At 39.6% G+C, this 14,381-nt stretch overlaps 1 protein-coding gene across 8 annotated transcripts in view; it reads left to right on the forward strand.

Annotated features, from left to right (window-relative positions):
- LOC124637779 (protein alan shepard) overlaps positions 1-14,381 on the forward strand; it is a 67,468-nt gene that overhangs the window by 35,947 nt on the left and 17,140 nt on the right. For all 8 annotated transcript variants that reach the window (XM_047174426.1, XM_047174425.1, XM_047174428.1 and 5 more), the window contains one exon: positions 13,939-14,172. In XM_047174426.1, the coding sequence (XP_047030382.1) occupies positions 14,038-14,172 (135 nt within the window). In that variant the 5' untranslated portion in view covers positions 13,939-14,037. The remainder of the gene's footprint in view (positions 1-13,938; positions 14,173-14,381) is intronic.

A 14,381-nucleotide genomic window follows, 5' to 3' on the forward strand; every position in this document is an offset into this window, starting at 1 on the left:
GCAGACAGCACAACCAAAATAAACATTTTACGTCTTAGTAGTTCGTTGCAAACTGACTCCTGCGAAAGTCGCATCATTAAAATTAAAAATGTTTCGCGGAGTGCATCTGCTTTTGTCTTCTGTCGATGTATTTATAAGGGGAGGGCGGCGGCCGCGGCCGACGACCGAGCGCCGCGCCGCCCAAACTCAGCCCTCGCTCCGTTTCAGCAATTTGTTATTTAGGTACCTACGTGTTTTGCACCTCCAGACAGCACACTTTGAAAATACTCTCAGTTACAAATTAGAATACTTACGTGTTTGATGCTGTAATGAGTTAACGCTCTTGAAATTATCGGTAATCAACCATCTTTTATGAAACGGTCGCAGTGTCAAGGGTCGGATTAACCCCGACACAAAAAGGTCTATTACCTGCTTCTTTTACCCGATTAAAAATAAGGGTTATGTTTTTGATCCGTAATATTAATTTAATTAACTTAATATTATCTATAGCAATACTGTAATGCCTATCCACCGCACCACGCACCTACAATAAATCGTTAAATCTTACCGGATTATTCGTTCCGTTATCAAGCAAGCCGATTTAACTTTCAAGTTTAATTAACCTAAATATTAATATTCGTAATCGCATGCCGCAAATCTTCCAACTGAATATCTATGGTAATGGCATCTATAATAAGTCGGTGCCAACAAAGTACGTTTCATGATGAGGTTAACTGTGGGAAACGAGGAATTTAGAAAATTACCTTCAGGGGATTTTCATTTACAAAGTAGGGTCGTAACTCATGTATGTAGATAACGTAGTAGGTAATAAGTATGATTAGGTAACTGTATCATATTCCGTGGGCGGATCTAGAGTACTACAGTCACACTTTATGAGTGTTCCACAAAACCTAATATTTATTTAATGACACAGATATGAAGCTTGCTAATGACATCCGATAAGCCGGCGCAAACGATCATTATCGGAACGAAGTTGTCAACAAGGTACATCAGTAGTTGTCTCCTGCCAGCTTACTATATTCCTCGCTAAAATGGACGACATTATTCGCCGGACTCACGTCATTAGTCACCGTCCGCCTCGCATAAGAACCAAATGAATCGATACGTGACGACAGAAGGAGTCCGGAATATAAATATCCTAGGAAGGGTTTAGGGAAGCAATGTGCAATACATTTATCATACCTTCCTTGAATACGCGGAGGAGTAAGCACATAAACTGATAATGCGGGGGCGAACACGTGTGCTTAATAAATACAAACACAATCAATCAGAATTACAGCATATGACATCTCAAGATGTGACACTGGCGGACGCCCAATCATGGCTTTTCTTTTATTTAGACACGCCTGAGTGTTCTATGACGTAAAAGTCGTAAGGGTTCTCGGTTTATTGCTTCACGGTTTTATAACGTACACAAAGGTAATTGATTGAAGCAATAGTCTGTCAAATTGTGCAAATATAGTGTCAGGTTATGACGTTAGAGCGGAGTGCATTGCCGGCCGGAGAGCAGCGGCCTGACCTCCACCTTGCGCAAACAATCGGCCACGCCATTCAATACTGACAGCCTTCTGAACCTGACACATTGTCTGTCTGTGTTTTATTACTTTGAAGTAAGTTTGTTTCTTTTTTCAACCAAGACTAAAAGGAGCCTATTCAACTTCTGTATCAATTTAACCTTTTCAATAAGATTATCGATTTGTTTGCTATAAAATTGGAAGGATATGAAAATAACAATATAGTGTACGATGTACATAGTATTTAATGAAATTGACGTAAATACTGAGTCTAAATCTAAGGAAGTTTCTTGGAGTATAAATCTTAATGTAACGATGTTACGCTAAATAAATTAGCGTGCCTCATCCCCCGAGAGGTCAGATACCATCTGCTAGATTTATATGAGGTCATACACAAGCATACCGCTCTTAATAAAATTACCTACCATTTGTAGATATTTTGTTTTATATACGTGAAAAAGAAAACTCAGAACTTATACGCATTTGAAACTTTTATTGTTCCCGCATTTAAGGCACTGCGTATAAAACCATCCTACTTATATTATAAATGTGAAAGTTTGTGAGAATGTATGGATGTATGTTTGTTATTCAATCACGCAAAAATGGCTGGACCGATTTGGTTGAAATTTGGTATGTAGATAGGTGATACCCTGGATTGACACATAGACTAGTTTTTATCAACACACCACGCGGGCGAAGCCGCTGGCGGAAGCTAGTTATATATATATGGTATAAAATCAGCATGACACAACCAGATTTTCGCCAATCAAATCTTATAAGACTTCTAACTTTTCAGCGTACGGGAATTACACATATTTCTGTATTATGTAGATCAATAACGGTTGGATAACAGAATGTTACATTCAATATTGGGGTTTAATTTGGGCAATGTCAACGTCTCGTAGAGGGAAATATCTCCGGCATATTGCGGACTAAACACCCGTGTGATTGGAACCGCTTTCCATATTAGATAATCGCGATTTGCAATTCAAACTAAAACCTACAAATCTAAGTTGTCATAACCCGAAGTTGCACGACTTGTGAAATCATTTCCCTTTGCAAAAACTATACAGGATTATGTCATAGTGCACTTTTAGTTTCACAAAAACTCTCGTTCCGATCGAAGTCAGTCCTTGCGAAGCCGCGCAGACGGTATAATACAGCAAAACGTTACAACAGTTCCAAGATTCAAAGTGAAAAGCTTTTTGCTCTAATAGCATTACAACTCTGTTGCCTTTTAAGTGAAGATATACCCGAGAATATTGACAGGTCCCTGTGAATGTAGCCCACTCTTACATTGTACTTCTAAATGAATTAAAAGCGAAAATAAAACGGTAACGTTGGAGCGCGCTCGCCTGTTTACGATCGTGTAAGCCACAAGCATTATCTCCTACTTCCCTGATTCCCTGGATTTTGGTAATTGGCTGTACGACGTAAAACGATTACCTAAATGCGAAATCCTTTTCTCTCTCAATCCCTAGGCTATTTTGGTTGCGTTTTCTCAATTTACTCGCCAGTTCAGTAAACGAACTCCAAAATTGTGAATCAGACTTGATTGAATCGCAGTCGTGCCCGCGGGAATGGAGTTATTTTCCAAGCTATTTCATGGGACGTCGTACGATCGACAAGTCTCACAACCGTGCACTCGCTCGCGTTTCATGTTTGTACCCTCTCGAGAAATTTCTTTCAGTTCATTTATTTGTTTGGAAACTGTCGTTCCACTCACAACACCTTTATTTGATATTGGTACATTTTTTATGATTTGTGAAACAATTGCCTTTGGGAAACTTCCTCGTCCTTCTGATAAGTTTATCGTTATGTGCGTTAGGAATAAGACGAATTTGTGAAAACAAAGAAAAAAATCCACGTGTTAGCAGAATAATCGTAGCTTGTGAACGAAATATAAACGAACAATTGTCATAATATCTTGAAAATGTAAACACTCGTATCGTATGAGGGATAATCGTCAGCAATAAAAGAGCTCATTTGTGTTACTGGTCCAGTTGTTTCGATTCACGTTGCTCGGACAATGGGCAAACGTACGCACAATGTGGCCCCATCGTCATCAATCAAAGTCCCTCGCGCCCCACCCACGCACCCCACCACCGTCCAGACTGATTTACCCCTTACATTACAAGCAAATGCACGTCTGCGTTAATACCAGCCGACTGCGGCAAATTGAAACTAAAATAACGGCTAAATGTAGACTTACAAGAATGCATTACGAAGACATGGAATTTAAATTGTAAATGCTTAACGTTTCTACGTCTGGCGTCTAATGTTACGACGCATATCCTTGATTAAAATCGAAGATTAGGTAACATAAATGATCGTATCGAGCAGAATTATATCACAGAACTTGAGAATGACATAAAACATTATCTGATTTGGTCTCTTTTGCACTTACCTATGTCTATTTTGTGTTTAACTGTTTTGCGAGGTGAAATGAATTTCGCTCTGAGCGTGCAGCAGACAACAAAGTCAAAAGGAGACAATCAGTAATCATGCGTCATCCCCGCGGGATTACTCGAAACTTCCATCTACATATGTACTGCACATACAATACAATACTGTGGTTTTCAGCGTTGATGTTACCTATATTTATGCAAATATTTTCACAAATACGTCCCACAATGGTCAAAGAATTTTAAATGTAACATTAGTTCCGTGTAAATTAAATACAGGCCTATATTTCTATGAAAAAATGAAGGGTAAAAATTACAAGTAAATGAATATTTTGAAATAAAATAAATTGTTAAGGCAATTTAGGTGGAAGGCTTATTACCATGCGGCCGTACGTCCAAACAGCGGCCCGGACATCGCGTGACCGGCCGGGACATTCCCTACCCTCATTACCACTTTAAATAACACTATTCAACCCAAACTATTATATTTAGTAAGAACGTATTAGAAAATTACCTTTCTTAGAAGTTAGAAATAGAGGTTAAATTGAACTTTTTATTTTTGTTGGGAAGAAATTTCGACGCATAAAACTCAAAAATGACTTTTGATATTTATTTACTGGGCATGAAGACTTCAGTTTGGTAAACAAACCAAAATAAATGTTTTGGGAAGTATTTTCTCCGGTAGTCTGTAATCATGAAGCCTTTTAATTCGATAGGCTCTAAGTACATTTTCTATGTGAAAAGGACCGTTATTAGATTCCCGATTCAATTACCGGGTCAGATAATAACATCGTTGATTATATCAGCCTCTAATTAAAATAAGTAATTGCACTGTATTGATAACAATAACTGTTGTTATTTTATCAGTGCGTTCAAAATAATCTGTTTCCTCAACCACTTATGTATGTTGAACACGTTCATCATATTGTTACGTGATCATAATATTACAAAGCCCAAATGTGTATATAGTTGAATAAAACATACATCCTGTTAATCTATAATAGGCAGGCCACATTTTAGGAAAAAAAGATTAATTTTAAAACAATCATTGTGATATAAAATTCTGTGAATAGCGACGATTAATAATGAATGCGTGGGTGCTAGGACGATATGTAACAATGGTACTGGGAAACCGGAATAATCTGCTAAATAGTAAATAGGGGAGGACTTGCAACCCTTCACGCACTGTGGCTAACTTTAAATACACACTGTATGTGAATATAGAGCTAGCCCGTCGGCGGTTCTACTATTGATAACAAACGAGGCTCCACTACGCATTGTCAGGGAGAAACACAATGACAAATACATACACATGGCGGAAAGAAATTATTTTTACTGAGATTGGTCTGAGTGAACACAACAGGGACAATAGTACCGTATAATATTTCATGATTTATATGCTTACGACTGCTACCAGCCGTATTAGAGATTATAAAAAAGTCGCCACGCCATGCGCCATTTACTTGTGTTAGACACGTTCTTATCGAACCACTTTGTCGGTTAACATGTTTCTATTGGAATTTGAATAACAAAGCATAAAAAGTCCTAATCGTATCTGCGTTTACCGACAGCTGTAGAATATTGAATATGGCAACATTACATGTGAGAACACATTTCCACAATCGGTGTGGCCGTCCGGCGCGGGGGCGTATGATTAGAAATCGATAACTATGCGTCACATTTCGGCTTACACTTATGTATTGTTGATCCATCCATTGTGATCTGACCCAATGTTATCTGTTACAGCATTTACAACGCTTTTAGTACGTTGGTAATCCCAATCAGTAAGGATTTCGTCATTTCCTTTTGTGGAACCCTTATCTCGACGGTTTTTTGCCCCACGCGCCACGGTCGGGGTACGGACAGTTTTAATAAATAAACATCTGTTGGCACCAGATTTGTTGACTGAAATAGTACTGACTTGTATGACTCTACTACATAAACAGTTAGAGTTTTTAATATATTTCTAAGCACAGTTTTAACTTCATAGCACAGCTTAAAGTTGCTCCTTAGTATGATATTTTATGCCGTATAAAGTATTTATGAAATCCATTGCAAACTCTGGATAAGTTGATATTTACAGTAAATAACGTTTCAAACAGCAACCCAGTTCCAGTTGATGAGATAGTAAACATAGTTCCTATTAGGCTAATGCTAATGACCAATAGGAACGTCCTATGACTCAAGTTCGTATGCAGATGCGGAACAAATCCGAAGCGGTTTAAAAATACATGTAACAACATAATAAATCTCTCTACGACAACACTGAAATAAAATATGAACATTATTTTAAGTCGGCATTTTTACACCGCTTACAGTACAATTTTATCGTGAATTATTTCCTCGTTATTTTGTAGAATTCTCTTATAGGTACGCATATTTTATTTCTTCTTCAATTATTTTGTTGTTTTTTTATTCAGGCACATCTATTATTTAGTTTTTCAGTAAAGTTTGTAACCTATGATAATATCAATCTTTAAAACGTAGGAATGTTATTGTAAGTGAAGCAATGTGAAAAATCTAGTCGATCATGAACACACAAGTACGCACGTTTCACCAATTTGTAACTGTTGGCATGTCAATGAAAGTAACGTTAATGAGTAATTGAGTGCAATTAAGAGTAACACGCCACCAGCACGGGCGGGTTATAAGCTCGAAAGTATTATTGTAAACATTAATTACATCATTACGAAGACAATGTCCAATTTCATACAAATTCCTGTTTTGTACAGAGCTATAAATATTTTACACGGTAACAAAAATATTATTTTTACAACTCATAAAAAATTATGTCTTTTAAAAGATTATCTCGCTTCAACTTCGAGCCGGCTTTCTACTTATATTTTTTTAGGCTGTCGTATCTGCCCAAGAACCCTTATAATAGTACATTCGTCCCGTCATATGTCACTCAAATAACATACTCTTAGTTTGTTCAATATTACAGATTTGATGAAAAGTCACATGAAAATGCTTTTATAATATTTTCGAAGCAAATTGAAATACCATTTGTGGCATTTGGCTGTCTAAACATGCTTAGCATTGAGCGTGAAGACTTTTTATGACATGAAACAATATCGCCCTAGATCATTTTTTATTTTGACGTTTTGATTACAAGCTGTAAGCCCTTAAGTCATTTGTGTTGCGTTGAACTGTTAAATATCTTATGTAATAAAAAGAGAACAAGTAGAAAAAAGCGGCCTTTTGGGTTATACATTTACTCACATATTTCATCCTCAACTAGGCTTGATAGGTTCTGTCTACTTGCTTTTTGGCTACGTACCATATCGTTATTTATGCGGACCATACACATTGTTGGAATCCAGACAAAGAATTTTTATGGCTCCAAGTAAAGGCGTTACACTCATATTTGGGCGATCGCGGCAAGCCCGTTCTTCTCATAGTTTGGCGACACCATTACGGCATTCTGAGCGCGAGTGAACAATAAATCTCCCCGGGGCTCCGCAATGTATTCTGCATGCAGGCACTGCGCTTCCTAGCCTGGCAATTATTACTCCCTGTACGAGATTGCTAACTTACCAAGTCGCTGTAACTACCTCTCGCTAGGTTTTTAAGCAGCTTTAAAAAGGAGGTTCTTTTCTAGAGTTATTTGTTTAATGATGATTTAAGGCATATTTTCTTCATGCCATTCCACGCCATTACTTACCTTACCCATACATGGGTTCAATTACTTTACCTAGTACATATCTAGGTGCTTAGCTAGGAACTACACCGCTAAGCCTAACCGCGCTTTTAACAATCAAAGCTTTCAAACCTGTTTAAATATAAGTAAGTGCAAGCGCTGTTAAAGTAAACTGTGAAGTGAGCGCGCAGATATACACTACCGCTAGACCTCAGACCGGCTGTAACCTTCTCGAGTGACCCCGAGCCGTATTCTTAGAAGTCATCAAGTGGCCTAACATACAAAGCTTTTCAGAACTCAACCAGTGTATAAATGATAGTTGGGAAGCAATAAAATGTCTGCCTGGATTGGATAGGAACTGGCGCGCCTGTGTGCAAATGATCCGGCGCGGCGTACGCCGAAGGACGCGGCCGCATTCCGCACCGCACCACTACACCGAGATGACACACATACCGACACGTACCGCCTGTGTGTGTGTGTGCAACAACACATTAATGCCAAAGTACATAAGGCACTTTTGCAGTACGCCGGAGTTGGCGTCAGTGTACCGCTAGCGGTGTGGAATTCCTTATTACGATGCAACACGTTGCATTCACAAAATTGTTTAGAACTGTTATGTTAGTCGCACGCCGTCTACGCAACGCACCGTTATCGTTCCACAAGCGATATTAAACCTCAAATTATTGGTCGGATAAAACAGTGCGAGATGAATATTTAACCGTTGTTGTTGACATCGACGCGAGATACAGAGACAAAACGGAATATCTGCAAAGCGGAAACAGTTTAATCACGCAGCGTGTACGGTGGCAGGCGCTAATCTCGCGTCGCGGGCAGCCGCCGCCGAAGCGAATCGCATACAAATGTGCCGCCAGTCAGAGCAAAAACTGCTGAATAATGTCCCCTCGCAGTTGTACTCGGACGAGCTGTATACTCACATAATGATGCAGTCACGGCACGCTCTATGCATTTTACAACTGCATTACTTTCTGGGAGCTTTTTAATATGAAATGCATTGTCAGTGTGGCCATGAGCCATATTGGACGCAAACAGCGATCGGATCAGTAATTCAGTACTGGGGTCAGATTGCTGGCATGTGCCAAGTGCGTCAACGGCTCCGATCGGGTGACTGCTTGCGATACTACCGACACTAATGTGCGTACTGTCTTACTCACATTTTTTGTTCCTTCTTCAAAGGAAATTAATAAAATAAACAGGAAATTAAAGGGAATTCAAATGATGCAAGTAACACTTAACTGTTATACAAAATACATAGCTAAATGAAAGATTACAATGAAATAGGTGCATGTCGTATATGTAATTAAATCAAATAGATAAGTAGCCAATCAATCTTCACTCCTATCATAATAAGATTATAATAGTCACAATGCATATAAAATATTTATATTAAATGATGTAAACTGTAATATAAAACTGTTGGCATAACGTAACGTAACTGACCTGACACAAGGTAAACATTTTTCAGTGAATCGAGTGACTGATGACGTTTTTTGTGCTTGTTCGTTATTTAGAGTTCGGGGAAATTGCTGAGATTTGCGTTATAATTCATGACTCACCCGCGCCGTCTATGGCTACTTAGACGACTTTTTTATTGCGTCTCTATACTGGTACAAAAACATTTGAGTAACGTAGTAATAAGTAGCGACTTGTACTACCAATAGGCGGAAACGAACAACAAAAAATCTATCATAAAGGTTTGTCACGACTGTTCCACCTGACATTTGTAAACACCAAACAAAAAACGCAGTCTATTCAATAAAATGGATATTCAATATTAAATACAAGCGTGACGCTCTATCAGGTACCCATTGATAAAGTAGAAACAGTGGAGGCATAGTACAGATTATTAACATTGCTGGCAGTCGAACAATTTGGGAGCGGTATCCGGAATTCATGGAAGACAAGTGCGCTCGTCATCGCGGCTTTGTTTGCGGGCCGCCTGCGAGCTGCCGGTAATCAGACCAGCCGGGACGGATTAGATGCGGTCGACGCCCGGGGGAGGCCAAAGATGTGACTGCGACTAGTTGAAACGTCTGGCGGGTCGTAATTTGCGGAGCCGACGCCGTCGCACCGAAGGGTTGACCTCGTCTGTGATCGCCCACTCAATTAAGAATTTCACTTAGCCGAGCGCCTTCATTCTAATTACAGAACTGTTTCCAATAAATAAAGATTCGCGGTCTTTCTATTGAATATTATAAGCAAGTGTTATTTCTAAACTATATAACAAAGGCATTGATGACACAAAAATGTTATTTTATTCGTCTAATAAAGTCTCGAGAGCGTAAAACTGTTGGCCATTCAATGCTTTTAGTAAAACCCCACTTTATTTGATCCTGGTCGCTCTCACTGAAGCCGAGGAGTAGCTACTAGGAGCAATTTTATTGCCTCTTATTGGCTAACGTTCAAAGCGACAACTTTAAAGACTGCACGAACGTATTGGCCACGCTGCCGACGCTGACTTTAACAGGCTAACGTGATCTCCGTGTGTAATTCCATTAAACGAGCAGTGAAATCTCAATAGATCCACTTTCGCTTTAAATCAAGACGAAACACAATAAAGTCATGACATGAAATAAGACACTATCCCTGTCCGAATCGAATTTGATTTTGATTCCTGGTCGTATCGAATTTATGTCCATCGAAGTTTGAATGGACAATAACTTTGTTAGTTCGAGACGAGCGATCTTTGCAGAGAATTATAGCACTATCCCGAGTCGCTCATGTTCGCTATCTATTCACTAGCAAGTTATATAATTTCCTGAATCGTACCAGTCTCGTTCGTACTACTTGAATGAATAATTAACTTCCAAGTAATAACTAATAGATAGCCGTTTGTCTGAAGCTAACAATATAAGATACTGTCTTAAATAATGTGCCTAAACATTATTAGAAATTGTTGTACCTATCGTTGTGCACAAGTCTTCAGAAGTTGTTAATTATTTAGACTTAAAACAACCATCATCCTCCGAGCCTTTTCCCAATCATGTTGGGGTCGGCTTCCAGTCTAACCGGATTCAGCTGAGTACCAGTGCTTTGCAAGAAGCGACTGCCTATCTGACCTCCTCAACCCAGTTACACGGGCAGACTTAAAACAACCATGGCAAATTAATTCTCAACAGTCCCTGATGACTTCCTTCGTTTGTACGGCGGCAACCTTGCTATGTAGACGCCATATAAATACTAAGTAGACAGTGATATCACAAAGCAATTCTAGGATTCTCGTGGCTATGGTTACAGGCGTGTCCATTCCAGATTAAAAAAGGATCTTTAGTGGGAGGGGGTGGTGGGGTGGTGGCGTCACGAGGCAGCAACAAGCTGTGTCGAGACGGAGCCGGCGCGACCCGCCGACGCCAACAATCCCACTCAACATAAAACTAAATCTCCACAGACAACAAGAAAACGCAATAGCTCTCCACAAAAGACGTGAACACTGGCTCGAGTATCAATTCTGTGCTGTTCGGCTCGTCGAGTTTGTGTTTTCCTCACTGGCGACATAGTAAGCAAAATATTTGATATTTCAGTTCTTCTCAGACAAAATACAACAGCACCTATCCCTTTTGCTTTTTAGCGTTTTTTTCAAACGTTAGCGTTAGCGTTAGCGTTAGTTTCCAACGTTTTATAAACCATTCCGTACAGTGTTTCAACTTCGGGCCATTCTGTGCAGAACTGGAAGTGCGAACAAATGATAAATTAGCTACTAAGAAAACACTAACGGTAGGGTAAATTAAAATATTACTCTACGAGTTCCATGAAATAGTTACCTAATTTTACGTATGACCATTTAAGAAGTTTCAGGACTAAATTGTCTTTTAACGTTACAATAAAATAAATGTCGCCATTTTAGATGCTTGGTCCTGCCGGCATCATAAGAGTCACTATTTTATGAAAGTAGAATGAGCATGGAAATGTTCATTTTCAACACATGTAACGTAGAGGTAGGTACATCGTCGATAACCTTTACACGTAATGTGAGACAGGCTAAACTCAATAAAGATATAATGTAATCTGCGACCGCCAGCCAGACTTATACTGGACATAAGGTTTTTATTTTACTGTAACAAAAATATATATTTTACGCTAATTCCTTGTCGGTCCCCACGCACACTAAGCGGATTGCCAGCTTATCGGCTTGCAGGCATACTCACCTATTTTTTCAATGGCAAAAAATAGTTTTAAAAGTATAAGAATGCTTCTTATCGAGAGAGAAAAAAACTATAACAAAGCCCGGATCCATGAGGCTTTCCTCGTGGGTTTTTCGAATTCCGTGACTCAAATAATTAAGTCCCCAAGATGGGGGTCGCTGGGCGAAATTATACATTGTTATTGCCCCCATAAATCTCATTTTGGGTGAACGCACTCGTCCAGAATAACAAATAAAGACAAAAATTTCATATCACAACCCCGAGGCGTAAAAGATTTTAACTAAATAACTATTTAAACCATCCTGTGTTCGTGTTTTGTACTCGTAACAGTATGTGTGCGCATTCAACTGTGCTCTTGTGTAGGCGTTTGTGATAGACAAATTACTGGAATCGCAATAAATAACGTGCGCCTACTAATACACCTACCATGATGATGTTGTAAAAGCAGTTGCTTTGGGTTTAATGCGCAAAGTTTTTCTCTGACTATTACCGTCTTTTAACCTCAGTACGAATGGATACATTTTCTTTCTTAGAATTTTTCCTTGGAACTTAATTCTTACCCACAGGGAATTGTGGAACGCTGAACTGTCTTGAAACTCCTTGTGAATTTAATTCTCGTTTGCGTCAAATTGTTGGTGGCAATTGTCCTAGGTTCTGGTTTACGATATTTGCTTCTGTGGAGCTGGTGCAGAATTGTACTTAAAGGACCGTGATAATCATATTTATAGAAGTAACTACAAGGCTTTCTTAAACACATAAAGACTTCTTTCCTCTGTTTCGCTGTCATGGCAATTCCAACTCCAACAACTTTGAAAAACTCTGTCGTGAATGTCAATTTTCACATCACATCCACATATTATGTACAAAGTAACACCGTTATCATACTTATTTCTAATATACATAGTTAATAACACATTAAACACGAACTAGCATGTTATCTCTACACTAATAGACTCATAGAAAATGCTCTTTGAACTGTAATTTGTTCACTAGAAAATAAATAAATGAGTTCAAATAACTCTACACCGAAAAGTAGAAAACCAGATAAGATAGGAGGAGTATATGAACGTGAACACAACTGCACATGTGTGCATTATGTGCATGTATAAGGTATTCTAGACGTTTGCGAAAGTCTACAGACACGCTTCGTCACGGCTCTCGGAGCACAGATGCCAATCTGTTCTAGTCATATGTCTACGTCAGTACCGTGATGCAACACTAGGATCCCTGAGATAAGCGACTCAGATACACTAGCTACTTCTAAATGTAGGCCTCATTACAGAACCTTAGTAATTAATCTAACAGGTTAAAAGTTATCTACATTTTCGTAATTTTACTGAGCTTGAGCGTTTGGTTTATTATCTGGGGAAATATGCCTAATGTAGGTAAGAGTTAATATTTAATTCTAATTGATTCCTTATCACAATCCATCACCCAAAATTGTTACCACTAGACTAATGAGGCAATTACTACGCTATAAAGGAAATTCACGTAACTACTAAATTGTTTTAACTGCGCTTCTGGAAGTGTCTTTCAACTTAACTCTATTAGGCGCCCTAGAGAAATGAGCGACGGACTAATTTTGGAGAACCATCCAAAATTCTAGGAAAAGAGGACGAACCATGGAATATTGTAGGTAAAGTTACTAGGTAATTTAGAAGGTTTTTACTTTTACACATTATGCTGAGCTATGCAAACCCTCTATTACTGCAAATCCGACAGGAATATATTTGCAATCCATGTATCTACTCGTATATAGAAACAAATGGCCGCTTTGCAGTGAAAGTTGTACCGACTACACGAGCACGATAGCTTCATTTATTAAATGTAAATTTTCTTATGGCTTTATCTTGTTGCGAGTAGTAGAGTTTATAGCCAGTTAGCACTGCATTGTTCAAGTTAAACCTTTCAAATATATTGGCTTCTCAATAATACTGGATGCATCTAAAACTGCAAATGCAATATGCATATCGCAGTCAATGTGGTTTCATCATCCGCTATAGCTTTGCACGCCACATGGTAAGGCTTTGTAACTACTGTGTGGTGATGTGTGTTCACATTAAAGACGTTTTAAACGAACTTGCAGAAGGCATACACATAGCTTTAACACTTGTTCTGTCGAGTCCTATCGTAAGTGACCGTGTTAACGCGCACTTGAGCACCGTTTGCAGTACTGCAGTTACCATGTAGTACTAAGAGTATGTCTGTATTGTCCACAGAGCAGCGGCGGTTGTCGTTCGGCGAGTAGCGCGGGCGCGGGCGCCGTGACGGTCGCTAGCGCGGGCGCAGGCGCGGGCGCGGGCGCGTGCGCGGCGCGCATGGCTAGCGCGGGGGCGCAGTACCGCGGCGGCGCGCAGCAGTGGGCGGCGGCCTATGCGCCGCAGCCCTGCCGCTACCCGCCGCCACAGCCGCAGCAGTACGCGGCGGCTCCCAGCCCCTATACTCCGCACCAGGTAACCGCCAAACTCTGCTTTCTCTACCCAATGCACATGATGATGTCCTTCTAGCTGATTATCGGCTTCGTTCGGCTGTTCTCATGTAAGGAGATTAGCCAACTGCGCAGGACATATTATAGTGCACAAGCATTTGCGCAGACACAGGTGCACTCACTATTCCTTCACTCTCATAGCCCGATGGGACGGCAATCCGACACGACCGGAGA

The sequence above is a fragment of the Helicoverpa zea genome, chromosome 16 (assembly GCF_022581195.2).
Source record: "Helicoverpa zea isolate HzStark_Cry1AcR chromosome 16, ilHelZeax1.1, whole genome shotgun sequence".
NCBI lineage: Eukaryota > Metazoa > Arthropoda > Insecta > Lepidoptera > Noctuidae > Helicoverpa > Helicoverpa zea.